The sequence below is a fragment of the Epinephelus lanceolatus genome, chromosome 9, assembly GCF_041903045.1.
Source record: "Epinephelus lanceolatus isolate andai-2023 chromosome 9, ASM4190304v1, whole genome shotgun sequence".
Classification (NCBI taxonomy): Eukaryota; Metazoa; Chordata; class Actinopteri; order Perciformes; family Serranidae; genus Epinephelus; species Epinephelus lanceolatus.
In genome coordinates, this window is record NC_135742.1 from 3048185 (window position 1) to 3068976 (window position 20792).

Genomic DNA, 20792 nt, shown 5'->3' on the forward strand with positions numbered 1-20792 from the left:
GCACACAGCTCATTCAACACGTTCTAATCCCAAACCATCACATACCGCCCCTGTCAGTGGACTCTCAACTCTACATATTACGTCCTCGGTATCCTCCTATGTCCGGGACACCGCAATCAAAACTAGGATGTCAACAGAAGCACTTGGGTTTAAACAAAACCATCATCACTTGGCTTTACATTCATACAGGCAGCGAACACGGGGCTCCCAGGTGTGTTGGGTGAAAGTATGGGCAGGACCCATCCTCCCCTCCCACCCACCCTATGGGTCTTCTCAGCTCCTTTTATTACGCTATTACAGGAAGTGTCTCAAACTGACGCCATCCAGCAGCAACTCATCCTCACTGTGACCTCATCACATGTCCATGTTTGGTCATGGACTTTCCACGTCCACATATGGCGTCCAAGGTACCCTGGGTGTGTTGGTTGTTGACGTTCTGGGATGCCGTGTCAACTTCAGCCTGTTACATGCATTGCCTGTTTTCAAAATACACTTCTGTTTTCACAGGAAATGTACAGTTTGCATACAGTCTCAAGTTTCAAAATAAAAGCACTACGTCGGTAGAACACAACTGATGTTTTACTGTCAACACAGCACATGCACATGGTTGGGTTTAGCAAAAAAGAACAGCTTTACAGACTTATGGGAAGCAAACACTGACCTCCTGGGTGAAAGTCAGTGGTTGTTGGACAATAAACAATAACGGCGTCCGTTTTCGATGACTTCAGAGCGAGACCGGAATGACGTAACATCCTGCCGTGACGTGTGCTGATCATAACACTGCAAAACGTTTTGTCCGTCTGCGTTACAAACTGATGCTGCTTGGCTGCATATCATACCGCTGCAAAAGGTGGCTTTGGTGTCTGTGTCTGCGCCGCCAAAATCTCTGACAACGTGGTGACATATGACGACCTTGTAATGAGAACGAGCTGGCTATTGTCTGGTCCTTTGAAAGTCACAGAAACAAAAATGGAACAGCACTCATTCTCTCTATCAAGACATCTGAAAGCTGTTGTAAAAACTTTTTTGGCGAGGGTGACATTTCAGTTTTATAGCATCATCATCATTTCTGTGGACTAAATGTGTTATAAAACCAGCCGAGCCGATGACCATAATTTCATCACAAAATAAATTTAAAAAGTTTTCTCCTAAAATATGTAAGAAGACACTTGAAACAGAGGCCTCGAGGAGAATAACTAATCACAATTTTAACAGAAATCACACTCAGTGTTAAAATGTACAAAGTATTAAAATCAGTGACTGCATTCAGAGAGTAAACACAGAAATTTAAGTTTAAGAAAATAAAGGGTTATGTTTTTAAATCAATTGTTGCACAAGTATTTAATTACATATGAATGTATGTAGTTTGATCTAACAGGTGATAATCAGTGAAACATCCTTTTGTGTGTCCAGGCTGTGACATGTGTGCAGACAACAGGAACGGCGAGTGTCCGATGCACGGCCCTCTTCACTCTCTGCGTCGACTCGTCGGCACCAGCAGCACAGCGGCTCCCGTCACCCTGCCGGACGTCCCTGATTGGCTCAGAGACCTGCCCAGAGAGGTGAGACTTCCTGTCTGTCTGACTTTCACAACATCAGAGAACAATTTTCCTCCTTTTAACAAAGGAGTAAAGCGTTTGTTGTGCCGCTCAGATCCAGCCCACTTGTGACGGATGGTTTTTAGAGTTTATTCAGCTTAGAAGAAGAAGCAGAGTTTTCTCACCACATTAAGGAACACATCATCTTTCAGTGTGTCACAAATATTTAACATCAGCACATCAGGAGATACGTGGTTTTCACTGGATAGGACGGGGAGGAAAAACATCTGAAAGTAACTAAAGCTGTCAGACAAATGTAGTGCAGTAAAAGTACAATATTTACCTCTGAGATGATGATGATGATGAGGAGGAGGAGGAGGAGGAGGAGGAGGAGAAAGTAGTGTAAAATGGAGATACTCAAGTAAAATGCAAGTATCTGGAATTTGTACCTCAGTACAGTACTTGAGTGAGTGTGAGTGCAGCATCGCCTCTGATTCTGAACAGCCGCCTCATGCAGAGAAATAAGTTGTGTAAATAGAAATGTGTGCACAGGATAAGAGTGTTTTATTGACCTGTGTGTGTGTATTGTGTGTGTGTGTGTGTGTGTGTGTGCGCAGGTGTGTCTGTGCACCAGTACCGTTCCCGGTCTTGGTTACGGGATCTGCGCGGCTCAGAGGATCCCTCAGGGGACCTGGATCGGCCCGTTTCAGGGAGTCCCTCTGCTGCTCGACAAACTGCATCCAGCAGCTGTCAGAAACAGCCGACACCTGTGGGAGGTGAGTGTGTGGACTTATGGGTACTGTAGTTTACATGCTGATGAGTGCTGGTGTCCAGACTGCGTCATGGTGTTGTTAGTATGTACGATGAGCAGGAAGTTGTAAACCTTCGACCCTGTCAGTGTTAATGGCTTCATGCTGAGGAGCTGAATCCCTGTGAGGAGGATAACAGTGTGTGTGTGTGTGTGTGTGTGTGTGTGAGGTGCTTCACACACTCCTGAGGTGGTGGAATATGTGTAAGGTGTGTCTGTGTGACGTGAGAACTGCTTTGATTTTCCTTCACACTTTTCAGTTTTACCAGATTTTTTTGTAGAACTTTTTGCGACAAACTAGTTTCATGTTTTTAAATATGCTTTTGGACAAAATGGACGCCAGTGAAATGTGTTTAGTATCAGTGGCGTACGGACGGCCCCGGTGCACATTATTATGATGGGCCCTAGTGTCATTTTGCATCTAAACTAGCTACGACCTGAAACTGGACAATATCAACAAATCTAAATGTGACAAAAATACCAAATAAAAAGAGAAAGTATTCATTCAGTTACACATGTTTATAGTTTATTTGTTATTTAATAGTTTATGTAAAGTAAACATATAATTTTATTGTAGAATGGATTGCTACTGACTCTTTCACCCAAAAAAAAAAAGAAACTATGATGGAGCTGGCTTTGCCTTTACGACAGCATATACACCAGTTGGCTCCACTTTTTTAATTTAACGTGAGTTCTTTGAACATGGGTGTAACTCTGAGTCGGGCCAACACACTGCTGGAGGACCTGCTCTCTCTACGGGCCCCCCTGTACCATGGGCCCCTGTGCAACCGCACTGCCTGCACTGTCTATATTTACTGTTTAGTGTCATTTGACCCAGAGTGAAGACAGACGGTTTTAACATGCTACTACTTAACTTGCACATTTCCATTTTCTGCTACTTATAACTTTTACTCCGCTACATCTCAGAGGAGAAAGTCGTACTTTTTAGTGCACTACATTTATTTATTATTACTTTCTATATGAATACAAAAACAAACAAACAAAAACAAACAAACAATATGTTTATATTATATGATGCAGTGCAGATCTACCCAGGAGTTTACAAAGTATTTCAATTAGGCTTCAGTTTTTGGTTTTTGTGCTTTTTCCATTTTTCCGCTTTTTGACATAAAAAAGTTGAATTTCATCGCTGTCCGATGAAAAACATGTATCTCCACTTTTGACGATTTTGACTTTCTACGTGCTTTGATGGACACTTCTGACACCCAGTGCAGATACGTGTTGAATAGATGATGTAATAAAACGTCTTTCCATTGGTCATTTGGATACCCAACGCTAACGGACACTCCATGCACTGTAGAAAGACAAAATCGTCGAAAGTGGAGATACGTGTTTTTCATCAGACAGCGACGATTTGTTACTTTTGATATTTAACTACATTTATTTCAGCAGTGACAGAAAGTAACTAAGTACATGTACTCAAGTACTGTTCTTTAGTGCAAGTTTGAAGTACTTCTGCTTTACTTGAGTATTTCCATTCTACGCTACTTTACAGTTTTTACTTCACGACATTTATCTGACACTGAAGTTACTTTTTACATAAAAACATATGATATGCTTATATGATATAATGCAGCACTGTACTAATTTAAGCCTATTTAAAATCAAAGTTTTTTAGTTTTCTATTCTTTGACATTTAAAAAACGACATTGACGTAATAACTACTGATACGCAACAGTGATGGAAAATAACAGAGTACATTTACTCGGATACTGTGCTGTAGAACAAGTTACTTGTACTTTACCTGTGTATTTCCATCCTTTGCTGCGTTATCCTTTTTACTCAATTACATTTACAAATACAGTAGTTACCAGTTACTTTTTACAAATGAAAAAACAAAACCACACAGTATGCTTATATGATATAATGCAGTGTTTTACTACTGATCTACACAGTAGTGTACAAAATATCTTTGATTGGTTCAACAGTCACAAACTATAAAAATGCTCTCACATGTATTCATCAGTGATAATAATATTCTATAATAATACTCTGCACATAATAATACTTTCACTTTGAGCGTCATGTTTTCCTTCCGTAAGATCTCAGGGTGGTTTATCATCGTGATGTTTTCTGGCATCAGACACTGACGACACTGTGACCTCACACCTGTTTCACCTTATAGTGTGATTAAAACTCTAATTCATTAGCTTTTATTTAAATAATCCTGTTCCACATGAAATCAGATTTACTGTCGTCACAACTTCACCCAAAGAATAATAAATCATCTTGCCACAAGTTCATGTCGCAGTCTTTCTGCACATTGTTCCGTCCATCACAGTTCTCTGAAAAACAAACAAACCTGCAACATTTTTATTTTTATTTATTCAATTATGTTTGAAGCCTTTACATTTGACACTGCAGCACCAGCTTCTGTTGTTTTACTCTTTAAGCTCGTGGCACATTAATGCAAGAAATTTAATTTATAACATTAAATATCGCCTCTTGTTTTTATGGGCATTTCTGGGATTTTATGCGAAACCTCTAAAGTAAAAGTGTGACTGTCGTGACAGTGGATCGTTTCCTGCCATTTTCACATCCAGGTATCGTTAATTTAATTGCTTATATTATTAGACATTATCGTTATATACTGCTGGAGGGTACTAATAAATATTTAAATAATGATAAATAATATTTAATATCTTAGTTGTTAAATTGCGAAAAGGTCTTAAAAGTCTTACATTTAATGCTGTGGTCTTTTGTTCATATAGTACATGTTTATGTTTACGTGTGTGTGTGTGTGTGTGTGAGCTTGTGGTCAGCGTCATGTCACCTCTCAGTCCATTGATCAGAGCAGATTGTATTTACATACAGTGGCAGGAGAAAGTCAATGTGGCAGTTATAAACAGCTGCATTAGCATTAGAGGGGGGGTGAGGGGGGGAGTGAAGGATGCTGGGAGACAGAACGAGGGAGTGAAGGATGCTGGGAGACAGAGAGATAGATGAGTCCCTCGTGGCCGAGCTGGTAAAGGTCAGTCAGACGTCGGTTGACCGGACATCAGTCTCTCGGCTGTTGACCACAGCAGGACGTCAGCGAGAGGAGGAGGAGGGAGGGGTGAGGATGGGTGGGGGGCGGGGCAGATGGGGGCTGAAGAGGGTCAGAGGTCAGAGGTCACGGGGGGAGGAGGACATGGCCAAGTCCAGCAGGAGCAGGGAACGCGTCACGTCAGGATTTGTTCTTCAAACAGAGAAAGCGTTGAGTTCACTTACAGCAGGATTTTACAGTTTTTAATTATTTTATCTGAAGCAGACTCTTCAGTGCTGAGACGTCTGAACAGTCCTCAGCGTCAGGGTTCAGAATACACGGAGCTACAAAGCGGAGGGCTCCTCTGAAGGAGAAATCTAGGCTGAGCTGTAGCCTCATTTTGGGTGCCAAAAAAATAGATATTTTCCTTTTTATTCAGCTTCCTGAGATAAATAAGAGACTAACAGTATTAATCATGCATATTTATTTACACATAACAATTTCTGATCATTTGTAGCAAACAAACACAGTGCTGTCTACCTCTGCTTTACATTACCCACCCTATGTCGTTTTTCAAAGGCTAAATATTCTCTGTATGAATCAAAATCTATTGATAGAATATTTCTGCACACACAGCACCTTCCTCTCAGCGTCACTCAAACACTCTTCACCACTTTCAGCTGTTACAGTCACTGTGAGACCGCAGCTAGTTTCTGTAATGTGACGTATAAGAGGCATGTGATCAATCTGTACTGCGACAAAGTTGTTGATATCTATGAGCTGATAATCAGGAGCAGCTTTATGTGATGAGTGTTACACTCGCCCCAAATCACATCTGATCGTCCCTGAGTTTGAGTGAAGTCATCAAAATCAATCAATTTTGATGTTTTACAAGACAAAAAAAGGGGAATTTTGATCTCAGAAAGTTTGTCTTTGACATTTGTACACTAAGAGATATCAGAACAATAAATACAAGGACACTGGATATGAACAGACAAAATGTTTTTTTAACCAAACCAACTGGCAGCACACATTTTGGCGCTGTACATTTCTGCATATGTAACATTTGTATATGAGTACTGTATGTTGGACCTTAATGTCTCAACAATGCTGTGGTTAACCCTTTGAAACCTGACATCACTTCCTGTGCTGCCTTCAGGCGTCTTTTGCAAGTGTTTAAACCTTTGAACCCTCCCTGAGCAAATTGGTGTGATTTCTTTCAAAAACATGGGAAACTGAGCATTTGGTACGAAATGTCTCACGAACTGCAGAAAAGTAATAGATTTAGAAAAATATGTAAGAAAAAAAATCTAGCAAGGGAAGAGCTATATTTACAATTACTATTATGATTATTACATTTTAAATTATGTTACAGAATTATTTATAATTTCTAAGTACTTTTTTCCAGGTCATTTCCTTCTTTGTCTTTCTTTCTTTCTTGTTTTTAATTTTCTCTTTTTACTAATTTCTTACTACTTTTCTGGGACATTTCCTCTTTCGTTGCTCGTCGCCTTCTTCCGATGTTTTAAAAACGAAATCAAGTCAGTTTGCTCAGGTCTCAGAGGGTTAATGTGTCGTTATGTTTCGGCACAAAAACAACTTGGATATGATTAGGGATTAAAAAACATCTACTCGGTTTATTTGTATTTGTTGGTCTTGAACAGTCTGCAGCCGTCTCACCTCAGTGACACACCGTCCACCATCCCCTCCACCTCCTGATGACAAAGTCAGCTCATATACATGTGATCAGATCTACATTAATGTCAAACATATCGTATTTGTGGTTTGTAGAAACGTACGATGCCAAAAGTCTTTCTGCTGAATATGAAATATTTTCCACTTTCTACATATTATCACATATTTCTTAAAGTATAACTTTTTCCTCCTAAAATTTTAACTTTATTTTTGTAATATTACAAATTTATTCTCATAGTGTACAACTTTACTTTTCCCCCACGTCAACTTCTGGGTGGAGACTCACTGTTTAAATACCTGTCATTATTTCACAGATTTAAAAGTGACTTTCCAGCCACTAGCATTCAGTGCATTAGCCAGTCTTGTATTTATTTCTGGACTAAAATATAATATAATTATAAAATTTACTGTCTAAGGTTCTTGGTTTCATTCTGTCCACACTGGTTTTTATAGATTTGTTGTGTTTTCTTTGTTTGTGTCTGCTGCATCTGTTTGGATTCACTGCTTGAGTCCAAATCTTATTGATTTAATTTGATTAATTTATGAACTGTCACGTTCCTTTAAGATGACCACAATCAAACTTTTATTTAGCTCAGGAAAAATGACTATTCCAGATCATGTAATATACAATAAAAATCAGGGTGTAAAGATGCTCATAAGACTGGAATACACTGCTATAAATGTGTGAAGGTTTTAAATACTGATAATAGAGGAGGAAGAAGAAGGTCGATGTTCTTGTTCTCAGCAGTTTCTTTAAAGTAAATGATCCACATTACTTTTTTACAGCTCAGTATTCAAACCTCTTTATCACACTGTATTTATTTGGACCCAGCAGAGTGGAGCCGGGGCCCTCTGTGGGGCCTCCGACCAGCCTTTGAAGTCCTCGGCCCTGGAGGAATGCTGATCCGATAACCCGGCTCTAACCATCGGCACATTATCGGCTGCCGGGCTTAAACCGGTCATTAGGCCTATTGATGAAGAAGCTTTACACACAGATCCCATTAAAACTCACTGGTTGTTAAACTCGCTTATTGACGCCCCCCAAAACAGGAAGAGATATTTGTCCTATAGCCAATCAGGGAGCTCGTGTCATGTTGTCTATGGTGTCCGGGAAGGGCCAGTTTTAATTAAGACACTTGCCGTTCCGTGCCGGTGGAACAGAGGAGGATTTTCTGGTGCTGCAGTATTTCACAGCCGGACACATTGATCTCCTGCGAGGCCGAGCTCACTGAGTTTATGGAGGAATAATTCTTTAACTGTCGGCTCTGGAGCTTCATCACTCACTGTCTCTGTGCTCTGGTCACCAGACAGAGATCCTAACACATTATTATTTTAATACCTGTATGATGCTGTGTGATTTTTAACCCCATGTGGTCCGATGCAGGACAGCAGAGGGACGGTCATTTAAAGCACATTTTTCATAGAAAGATTTATAGATAAAGTTCAGTTTAAATAAGTGAGCCTGGCTCATCAGTTAGTTAATCAACTGATGGTAAATTAATGGACAGTATTTTCTCTCTGTCTGTTGTTAGTTCCAGTTTATTCTAATGTGAAGATTTGATGCTTTCCTCTGTTTTTCACCATTGTAAACAAAATATCTTTACATATCGGACAAAACAAGACATTAGAAGACTTGGAAATGTTGATTGCTGTTTTTTTCCACAATTTTCTGCCATTCAATAAACTTAAACTGTTATTCACTTTAACTTATTAATGAATATGACAATTTTTGCTAGTTGGAACCTAAATATAACTGACCGAATATCATAACGTTATGCTGCCTTGCTGTATATAAGCTATACCTATATAAGGTACGATCGCAGAATGGAGGGACAGAGTCGTCTTGCCTTTGAAGTGCCACAGGAAGCAGTAACAGCTCTGAAATGTTCTCTGTAGAAACCCAGGATGGGAACATGGCTAAGATGGGTGTGATGTTTTGACGGCTTGTTATGCATGAGACCCACCGTGGTAGATTTAAAAAGTAGCTGTTAGCAGCTAACTCAGAGCAGAGGAAGAATGGCTGTAAATGTCGGAAAAGAGTGAAAACAATGAGGCCCAGGAGCTCCGTACCCTCCAAGCAGAGAACGAGATCAGCTGCCATGTAACGTGATTGCTACTGATTGGTTGATTGATTGAAATGAATGTTATTGCCATGCTTTGCCATTGTCGCTATGCCTCTGCGTCGACGATAGCTGTGGCCAGAGACATTATGTTTTCGGGTTGCCTGTCTGTCCGTCCAATTGTCTGTACCTATATGTACGTGCCCTCCTTGTGAACATGACATCTAAAAAAAAAATGCTTTAGGGGAAGTTATTCAAATTTGGCCCCAGTGTCCACTTGGACTCGAAGATAAATTTTGGTGGTCAAAGGTCAAGGTCACTGTGACCTTGTTTGTCTCATTTTTGTGAATGAGATATCTCAAGAACAGCTTGAGGGAATTTCTTCAAATTTGGCACAAATGTTTACTTTGACTCAACAATGAACTGGTTGATGATGGCTGATTGACTGATGGATTTCGGTGGCCATAGGTCAAGGACACTGTGACCTTGCATCTGTCTCATTGTCATGACCATGTGACATGAACATCCACTTGGACTAAAAAACAAACTGATAAAAATTTGTGGTCAAAGGTCACTGTGACCTCAAAAAAATGTATTTTATAGGATGAAATAATAAAGTGATGACTTTTTATATCATAAAGGTCAAAGGTCAGCTTCACTGTGACATCATCATGTTCTGCATAAAACACTTTCCTGAAACAGAAGGGGAGACATTTGGTCAGATACTGAATTGGTGACTTTAATCATGAAACTGTGCTGGTTGAATAGATCTTCTGTGTGTGAAGCATCTGTGTTTTTATAGTCTGGTGCTTGGAGGTCTACAAACGTGGGGCGGTAATTCAAGTTGTTAATAAAGTGCTGCCGACGCATATGATACAAGTCACGCTCGAGATCAATGCTGTTGTGTTACATGTCACACTGGTTTGAATGTGCAGTAAAATGTGCTCAAGTATCAAAAGTATCATCATTGGTAAAAATGTTATTACAGTGTCAGCCAGGACTTATTGTCACATTATTGGGTTTCATTACATTTTCAATCATGTTAAGTGCAAATTTTCTGACATTTTCAGGTGTTTTCAGGAAATTATGACACTGTTGGGTGCTGCATCACCTCTGAGATTTAATGGAAGTAGAAATACTGCACTCCAGTTAAGTACCAGAACCTCAGACTTACTTTACTTTAGTAACATTTCAGTAAACACGCCCTCTTGTGTCTGACCATACTTGTTGAGGGAAGGGAAGGTAGCTCCCTGAGGATTCAAACCTGTGACCTCTCAGTCTGAAACCTAGAGGCCGTCCTGATTGAAAAGAATGTGCAGTAAAAACAGGAGAACCATCCTGAAGTCACAGCTCTGACCTCGTCCTCTGAGAGTTTTTTTTTACGGGAGTTTTCTTTTGGACGGACGGGACAAGCTGTCAGCGCAGAGTCAGTGAAAACAGCCCAGAACATCAGAACTTCAGAGCGAAACTTCAGCTGCACAGTTTGAAGCACAATATTTTGTTAGTGTGGGATGTTGATGAGACTCGCGAGGATTCAGGAAAATTCCAAAACGCCTGTTGGTATCTCGGCTTGTTACATCATAAAATCTATTTTCTTTGTCTGTTTTTCGTAGCTGAATCACTGCTGTCCATCTTTACTTGTCTGCTGGTGTTTGTCTGTCTGTCCATCATCGTAGTCCCGCTGTATTCCCCGCAGAGTTCCCATTGACTTTGTGTTTTCAGTGGTTTGTGGTCACAGCGTCCAGTAAGGCTCTGTAATGTTTTCTTGACTGATGTCATGATTTAATGTTTGTGTAACTGTCTGTATTCTGGGTTTTATTAAAGGGTCACTGACATCATCAGTTTGATTACATAATCACTGACAGTTTTTACGTCAAATTACATGTTTTGGTTTCCTGTTGCTTTGATTGCAGTGAGGCGTTTGATGGAATTTTTTAATAATAGCAGTGATGACCGCATTGATATAATGCAGGTCAGAGGGTTTCCAGTTTATCTGAAGGGTCTTGAGAACTCGAGGCTCCTGGATACAGTGATGCAAGGCTGTGAGAGTAAAGAGATTCACGAGCAACATCCTGTCAGCAGGTCTCAATAATTTCCTAAAACAGTTTGTCACTGTAGTTTTTGAACAGGAAATAATTTTTGTTTGGGACCAATCTATGTAGCAGATTGATTATAGACTGTGAAAATAATGAACATAGATACAGTGATGTCACCCATGTTGGTTTTTGGACTCCTGTTTTGAAGGCACCATTCCTAAAAAGGGCAAAGTGATAGCCAATTGATCAATTCAGGTCCATAAAATATATTAAACTATCAATTTGGAACTCTGATTAGTAATTCAAATAATAACTATAACTCAAATTATCGTATCAGTTGAGATTCATTCACTCTTGTGTGAAAATAGACAAAATAGACACACAATATATCCCTACTAGTAACCATATACAAGTGTGGATGTGTGTGTGTGTGTGTGTACGTGTGGGTGGGTGTGAATGTGGACACACTAAGACTAAATGGCCGCCCAAGTTCACAATGTCTAAAGGTCACATGGCCTACAGGACAAAATGGCTGACCAGATACTGCGTTCGTTTTGTACTCGGAGGTCTGAAGTGGGAAGTGGGAATGACGTCACCTCCGAGTTGACAACAGTTTTTGCATTCTAGTTGACAACGGTGGACAAGTTGGAAAAAAACATGGACGCCCGCAAGAAAGCCTTTGTTGCCCTTGCACTTTCGGAGGATAGACAGCTTCAAAGCCATCATGCACTCCATCTGATGAACACTGCAGATGAGGCTGACCTGATGTAAAACAAATAAGATAGAATTGCTATAAACAGTACTTTAGCAGAGTGTTTACTCACTATGTATGTGACCGGCAGCCATCTTGAATTCGTAAGTCGGGGTTGATGCGGTTGCTCCAAATTTCAAGTTGGAAATCTGATCTCAGGGTGCATTCGAGTTTAAACTTCCGACTTGGAACTGGCAATTTCCGACCTCCGAGTACAAAACGAATGCGCCACTAAAACCAGAAGAAGATGGCTGAGACATGTAGCCAGTCGGGGGATGATGGCACCATGGAGACATGAGTTTAACGAGCTCCCTCTCTGAGTATGCTGAAAGCCAAATTATATGAGTACATGTGTGATCTATGTTGTGTAAAGGTGCGAGGATAGTAAAAAGCATGTTTAGTTGCATGCGAGACTTTCTATGTGAAGCAACTTAGCTTTGGCAAAGCCAACTACCCAATCACCTGACGACAAAGAGATCACAACAATAAAGTCATCGAGTGACAGCAAATCAAAACGTGCACTGAGAACTGTTAAAGTCTTACTTAGCCTGTACAGCTGAACTAATGCTGTGCCCAGTTGTTAGTTTACCAGTTGATGAATGGAGGGAAGAGTTGCTTTGTTGTTGTTGTCTGTTGTGAATGAGCCTGGCTTAGGATAGTTCCTGGTTCCTGATGCAGCCTTCACTTTGCTGTGTTTCAGCGGTGCAGATCAGAGGGATCTGGTTGCTCTGTGTGTGTCCTTACAGAGTTAGCAGTTTGGTGCTAACTCAACTTTGTTGTCCTTCGCTTGAAAAGTTAACTTGCAAATTGTGTGTTTGTCTGTAGCTCTAACTCGTCTGGTCTCCTAAGAATTTCTAAATAGGGGGACAGCATCGCCAGCGCTAGTAAAGCGAGCACACATTCATTCATTTATTATCCATAACAGCTTCTCCTTTTCAGGGTCAAAGGGACTGGAGCTGATCCCAGCCGACCTTGGGTCAGAGGTGGGGTACACCAGAGGTGAAGTGGTAGTAGATGAGATGGGTGTGTTAGTAGGTAGATGGGAAGGTAATTGAAGAGGATGTGGGTATACTCTTCTATATATTCCAATGGCTTTTGGCTGATTGGTGGGTATACTGTAAATGGCCAGACAAAGAGGTGGGTAGACCCTGTATACCTGCGTATACCCTCCACTACACCACTGGGGTACATCCTGGACATGTTGCCAGACTATCACCAGTTAACCTAACCTGCATGTCTTTGGACTGGGGGAGGGAGCTGAGGGAAACGATGCAAACCACACACAGAAGGGCCCCAGGCTTCCAGCATGTTTAAACTCAGGACCCTCTCACTGTGAGGTGACCGTGCTAACTACTGCACTACACAATCAGGCATGTGCTTTCTAAAAAAATCTTCATCCATGTCACCTCTCGGGCTCCTTAAACCAGAGTCTGGTGGTTTTGAAGGGTTTAATAAAACTCTTTCTGGCTCCCAGGAGATCATGTGACTTGAAGGTCAGCCGGCGGCCACCATAAACCAGCACTCACCCACGGTGCTGTTTGGTTAAACCCACTCGGTGAGTCGGGTTAACTCAGTTCATTTCTCCTCTCTGTGTGACATCAGCCTGTAGGCATAGTAACGGCGGGAGGTTCAAGAACAAAGACTGGGGTTTTCCATCAGGAGCTTCATGTTAGAATAACACAGTGTGTGTGTGTGTGTGTGTGTGTGTGTGTGTGTGTAGTCTCTTCATAAGTCAGTGATGGAGTTGCTGGTTGTTTCCTCTCCTGTGTTGGAGTCTGTAGAGGTTTTACATGCTGTGATGAGCTGCAGTACGAACATGTTCTTTTCATGTCGGAGCTTTGAAACCATCTCTGGATGTTTGTCGTCTTCTCTCAGCTCAGTTTATTAGCTTGAGTGTTCACCCATAAAAATGACTTCTCATAAATATTTCCTCCATTTTGGCAGCTAGATGCAAGAATTGAACTTATTCACAGTAGAGTTCCCATCTCCATTGTTTCAGCAAAACACTAGAATTGAGTTTGAATGTCGTGAAACACGACAGAAGATAATATACCAATTTAGTCTTTTTTTTGTGTCTTCTTCAATTATCAGTTTTTGCTTTATAATTGTACACATTTCCGGATGATTCTGGTAATCCATGGTTTCTGGTTGTGGAATGACTGAACGGTCCTCAGATCCCAATCCCAAAACGACGGCCACATAGTCCCTTCACATGGTGTGCAGCGCCGCTCTGCAGCCGCCTCTGAACTGAGTATGGCAGTGACCCACAGCAGGACCAGGACAGCACCTCACATTTCCACTGTCACACCAGTCCTTATTACCGTAAAGCTCACACTTCCTCTCCTTCTCACCCAGAATCTTCTGCTTTGGTGAAAGGATGTCACAGTTCCTGATATCCCGTTGGAAACTGATGCGGCACTGAGGTCATCCAGTTTATTTCCAACGCCTGTACAGTGGCTAGAAGGCTGTTGGTTAAACTGGTGCCCATCTTCTCCATCTTTTCCTTGGTGTTTACTGATGTTAACCTCTGAAAACCTCAACCTGGCAAGCTAGCAGCTAGCTATAAGTCAGTAAAACAGACTGGCGGGCTGATTTCCTCATCCTGATGAGTGACTCGCAGTCGCTTGATTTATCAGATGTTTAATTTGTTGGATTTGTCAATAATAGAGTCAATATGAGGTAAAACTGGTCCAGTCGGTGAAACCATTGGATGCACAGGACAGGATGGGGAAATGGGATGAGGGTTAGTTGGGGTTTCTAAGTTTGGTGGAGGAGGTGTCTGTCGTCTGGTGGGTCAATGTCCTGTCGAAGTCCTGTGGGTGGCAGTACCTCAGTCTGGGCACATGACGCTCCACTGCTCCTCCTGCTCCTCCTGCTCCTCCTGCTCCTCCTTGCTGTGTGAGAAAGCAGCAGCCCTGCCTTCAGGCTGTTGACTCTGAGGTGAATCAGGGTCGGTTATCTAAATATTATCCATTTCTCTGAACGATTCTTACCCTCTGATTTATGAGTCGGCTCGCTGCTCGCTGAAAACACAGTTTCAGATGGTGACGAGGTTCTCTGCTGGTGTGGAGGTCCAGACTGTTGCTCTTGGGCACGGAGGCGGCGGCGGCGGCGGTGGTGGTGATGATGGCAGCAGCGGCAGCAGGTTTATGAGGCTTACTGCTGACAAATGGACTCCGCAGCGACAGGTTGTGATTAAGAAAACTGACAGATTTGGTGGACTGAATACCAGCGGGTCACACACAGGATGAAAGAGGAGGAATCAGTCTTTACTTTGGTTTTATTTAACTGTCATTTCACCGGACAAGTCAACTATGAACAATTCTGTGGTTACTAAAGATCTAACATCAGATGGATGTGAAGACTGTGTAGTGAAGTGAGAGGGATGAAGAAGAGGAGGAGGGAGGAAGAGGGGATGAATGAGACAAAGGAGGATAAACAGTTTAGTCATGTGGAGTTGAGAGTTGCTTCTGATGATTTTGGGTGGCTTTAAGGATGAAACTGGCAATATTCTGTTGTTCTTATCATCAACACATCCCATAAAAATACCAAAACCGACAATGTGTCACTTTCTGACTGTGGCTCTGAGCTCCAAGCCCATTGGTTCCTACTGAAGACATAAATCTTTAAAACTGTTTCATTAAAAAAAAAAGTCTGAATCATTTAATAAAACAGAGGGTCTCCATAATTTTTAACAAGCATTACTCAAACAAAAGGAAAAAGTGCATTTGTCAGGGACTATTTTCAGTGGCGGATTAATCCACATTTAGTGCTCTAGTGAGTAAGATATAACCTTTTAAAAGAGTTACAGCAGCGTGAAGCATAAAAAGAAAGAGTTTCAGACCTGTATTGAGAAAGTCAGGGCGAGTTAAAGGCTGAAGTGAACAGATACGTGTTTAGCTTTCTTTTAAAATATATTTCATGAGCTAGTTTTCTCTGCATCGTTCCCATTTAAAAATGGTCGTACCTTAGCTACATCTGAATCTAGGATCACACCGAGACTTGTCACCTCGGATTTAATCCAGGGAGTTAAATTCCACTGTTTATTAAGCAGCATTTCTCTTTTTGCTTATTGTTTTTATATCAGGTTGTGATATGCGTTACACTTTTTAGAACATACATTTACTGTTGTGGAGAAAAAAGGTGTTTCATTAAGTTTATTCATCAACACTATCTTCCATGAAAGTGCATGTTTTTGCACAGCAATCTAGAGCCCTTTTTAGATAGGAGTTGTGCCAATTTGCAGGAAAGCCCAATCAGTCTTTTTTCAGCATTGGCAGTATAAAAACAAAATCGGGGAGTGCAGCAAAATGCCGCCTACCTACTTTTGTTTATACAGAATGTGCCTTTTTCGGGGCAATGGGGGGCGTGAGCAAGTAACAAAACGTGTAGCTCAGCGTGTGACGTAAACAGTGACGTGGGAGGGAAGCCGCGGCTGGTCAGTCCTTCGGTGATTCTCTCATAAGTCGGCCTGTTCTTCACCGTCTCCGTCATCTGACGGTTAATGGCCTCTTCGTTTGCGAGGACAAGGAGGGCGCGCAATTCCTTGTCTCCCCAGTTGCTCATCTTTACAGTGTCTGTCAGGTTTGTGTTTCCCTCTTGCTACTAGCTGCTCGCTAATTCCTGCTATCAGCTGTTTCCTGTTTATCCACTGCCAGTGGCTCACACGTGCGGCGTCATCAACAGCTCCTCCCACAAGTCATCAACAGCTCCTCCCACAAGTCATCAACAGCTCCTCCTGTTGCAGAAGGCCGCCTCGTTCTTTTTAAACTAAAAGGGTTCCTCCAATATGTCTACCCTACGAGGCGGAAAATTGGGCACCTCAGATCAACTCGCCAATCCGGCTCTGTGTGTCTAAACGCTCGCAGCTTGCCGGCAAAACGGCCCAACATTCACCGAAAATCTGGCAGTGTGAAAGGGGCTTATGTTCTTTTTTGGTGTGTTTACCTGAGGTTAAACCCTTATTATGTCTTTTTAAACTGAAGAACGTCCAATCATCTTTTTGTTGTTTAAAGCTGTAGTTGGTAACTTTGTTAAAAAGAAAAGAAGCTTTTGTCATATTTGCAGGAACTGTCACTATAATAGTAATAATAGTCTTTATTTATAGAGTGCTTTTCAGAGCAAAGTTAAAAGTATTTAACAATGCAACAAATAAAACAGACATAAAAAACAACAGGTTTTAAAAGAAAACTGATTAAAAAAAAACACGTTAGTGTATAAAAACCAGTAAAAACAGTAAAGTAAAAAGTAAAAACAGGAAAGGCTCTCTGATTAAAGTATGTTTTAGGAGGAGACTTTAAAGACATCAGTGGGTGCGGTTACATGATGGCTTGTCATTCAGAATGAAATAAATTTGAATGAACTCATTCGGAATTAAAGTTTTTCGCTATATACGTCATGGCGCCAGAAGGGCAAGGAAACGAGCATGTAGAGCAAGAAGAATGAGTGTATACAAGTGTGAGAAATTCTTTCATTCGGAATTAGAAATGGAATATTCCAGCCCCTTACATCGGATTGAATTTTCAGTCACATTGGCCATTTTCATTCTGAATTAGGTATTTACAAGATCACTTTCAATATGAAATGAACTTTCATTCCGAATGAAAAGGGAATTAAACTGTCCATGTAAACGCACTCACTGACTCGGCAGACCATTCCAGAGACTCAGGTCTAGTCAGCCCTCTGCCTTGGGATCTCAAAATACACCCTGGCGTGTATGGTATAAAATGTCAGAGATATATCCGGGAGAGAGACCATGAAGAGCCTTGAAAGTGATCAGTAAAATCTTAAAATCTATCACAACCACAAGTAACTTTGATAATGACCTTTAAGAAGAAAACATTTTCGGTATGACACAGGATAAAGGTACATTCAGCCAGAACTTGTTTTCTATATGACACCTTGCAAATATATATATTGTAGGTCTTGGGTTGTGTGTTTAAAACTTAACTACTTGCAGCACAGAGAGGACTTTAACTCAGCATATTAAAAATGTTCTCATTAAGAAATAAAACAGTAACTCTTTATTTTACCGATCCACAGTGTGCTAATAACGTCCTGGGAAGTTTATTTGAAAGAGCTACAAGAGACAGAGTTATTTTAGTCACAGTTTAGTTGATTGTGTTGAGTTTACTTTGAGTTTTTCTTTTTAAATACCTGCTTCATTTACATTTTTAGATGTTTTTGTTATGGGGGAGTGAAGCAGTGATGTAGGGGACCTCCTCAGTAACTCATAATGTTGACTCAGCCTGAATTGACCCGCTGTAGCTGCAGACTCAGTTACTTCAGAGGTAAAGTCCTTTTTCTTGAATATTGTTCTCAGTATTCTGTCCATCACCTGCAGGAGGACGACGAGACACTCTGATTAGGAAAAGGAGGAAGAGGGCAAGGAGGAAGGAGAAGGAGAGGAGGGAGTGAGGAGGAGACATGGTGAGATAAGGAGGAGGAGGAGGAGGAGGCCGATGAAGAGAGCAGATAACAGTAGAATTAGTGCAGTTTCATTGATTAGCTGTAGAACAGAAGCGTACGAGCATTGATCGGCTCTCAGGAACAGTTTTACTGGATTTAGACTGAAAAAGAAGAAGAAGAAGAAGAAGACAACAGTGTGTCCTGTGGAGAAAGAGAAGAAGAACTTTTTCTGACGCTGACGCTCTGTCTGCAGATCCAGCTGATTACTGAGCATCTAAACATTTGATGAAAGCAACAGCTGTTTAAATTGCTGTGATGTGTTGCGTCACATGACCAAGATAACCAATGAGAAAGTAAAAGACACCATCCTATATCTTTACTCACATACTTATACTTACTAGGGTTGGACAGTTGGATGAATATATCAGCTGTTGGTGACCGGCTGAGTTCATTGCCGGTTGTGTCGCAAACTACTGGACCCATCAGCTTAATGTTTTGTGTGCACGTGTATGACTGTATGATCGAGGACTTCTCCTGGTTTCTATGATTCACAACTGTTGAACATCCTATTTTTGTTGACTGCTGTGTACCATCATTGACTACTGACCTCTCACTCTGCTTAGCTGGCTGATAGGGTCCACATGTGATCGACAGCTGCATCAGTTTGGCATTTTCAACACTTAACATCTGTTGCAGGCCACATCTTGGCCTTGGTCGTGGCTCAGAAACTGACGTGCCAACACATTCTCACTTCGATCTCGTCACATATCGACGTTTGGTCATGGACTTTTCACGTTGAGATATGGGGCCCTATTTAGATGGTCTAAAATGCAAAGCACGCCCATGCGCGTGCGGCGCATGGGCGTGTCCCAGTCACTTGCTAGTTAGACAGCGCGTTTTCAGACTGTGCACCATGGCGGAGAGTCTAAAAGGGTTGGACTTACTCTGTGAATTAGTCATGGGTGTGTTTTGGGCGTATCATTCAATAGGCCAATCAGAGTGTCACCTCTCATTCCCTTTAAAAGAGGCGCACGGCAGAGAGCTAGTTAGATGGCGGACCTACCAACTGGAAAGAGTGAGCGTTTTACAGCTGAGGAGACGATAAATGTATCTCTGTATCGACTGTCCCGTCACATCTGATGTCAGATCAAAGGGGATTGGCACCGTTTGGCACGTTTGACATGCGTAATGGAAACCCAACCTGATTTGATTAACACAGCTGCAAACTAATAAGTTCACATCCCTCTCAGCCAACCACAAACAGCCACAGCATCAGATAGGGAGTATATATTCAGCATCTGTCATCTTAGAAAAGTCAAAAGAAAAGAAACAGAGTGAGACTGCGAGAGAGAAAGAGAGAGCATGCGCGCACGAGAGAAACGCTGTCAACAAATTGTAAGTTATTCAATTTTATTTTAACCCGGAGGTTAGAGAGCCCAGCTCCCTCTCCAGCAGCCTGAACCCCCCCGCCCGAAGGTCCAGGAAGGGCTGGTCCCGTGGCTGCACCCGGGCAGTCTGGTCTGGCTGTGCGCTGGCTGCAGAGCTTCCCCCGGGTGCCCCCAGCTGTGCGGCCGCTGTGCATCCTCCTCCTCCTCCTCCTCCTCCTCCTCCTCCAGACAAGATGATCTTCAGTTTTACGTTCTAAAAGCTTTTTTTTAAATATACATTTGTACGTTGCTCTAAGTTTACGTTTTTAGTTCACAGAAGCTGGTTATTGTTGTGTTTATGTCAAAATAAAGTTTATGAAATGTTTTCACATCTTTGATTTTGTGATCACAGTTCAACTGGGAAAGACAAGTTCATTTTACAGGCTATGCATCATCAGCCCGTGGAGGTCTGCTCGCAGTTCCGTATATTCGGACACTACGAGCTTGGACCTCCCGGATTATGATGATCATTATTACTGCCATTAGATCATTCTGATTAATGACTGACCATTAAGACGTGTTTCTGATAAATATTTTAATGTGCACAATAATAACCTTTCACATTGTAATCATATTTTTATTTGTTATCTTTTGCATATGTGTGGCTGCTCCGTGTGTGTCTGAGCAGAGTGCACGCGCGTTGTGCACACGCCTAGAGACGTATATTATTTAACAGCGAAATACTGCGCCATTGACTTTAGACCAGGTTATTGTTGGTCACTGGCGCATTTGATTTTTACGTCATCTAACTAGCAACGCGCCATGACTGCGCCTGACCACTCCTCATTTTTAGACCAACACACCCAGAGGAGCGCAAGTTCATTTGCTCGTTAGACGACGAGGGCGCAGGGCGTGAAAATGACAACTGCGCCTGCATCTAAATAGCAATGACACTTGCGACATGGATTATGCGCCCACCGCCGTCCGCTTTAGACCATCCAAATAGGGCCCATGGTGTCCAAGGTACCCTGGGTGTGTCGGTTGGACGTCAAACAACGTCAAAATACGTCCACTAAAAGTGCATTTTTTTCACACAGATAGGCTCAGATTGTTAGTATAATTATCTGACAACATAACAGAAAG

General features: G+C 41.7%; 1 protein-coding gene across 3 annotated transcripts in view; it reads left to right on the forward strand.

Annotated features, from left to right (window-relative positions):
• The window catches only part of prdm6 (PR domain containing 6), a 188356-nt gene that overhangs the window by 32021 nt on the left and 135543 nt on the right, over positions 1-20792 (forward strand). For all 3 annotated transcript variants that reach the window (XM_078171166.1, XM_078171167.1, XM_078171165.1), the window contains exons 3-4: positions 1414-1562; positions 2156-2314. In XM_078171166.1, the coding sequence (XP_078027292.1) occupies positions 1414-1562; positions 2156-2314 (308 nt within the window). The remainder of the gene's footprint in view (positions 1-1413; positions 1563-2155; positions 2315-20792) is intronic.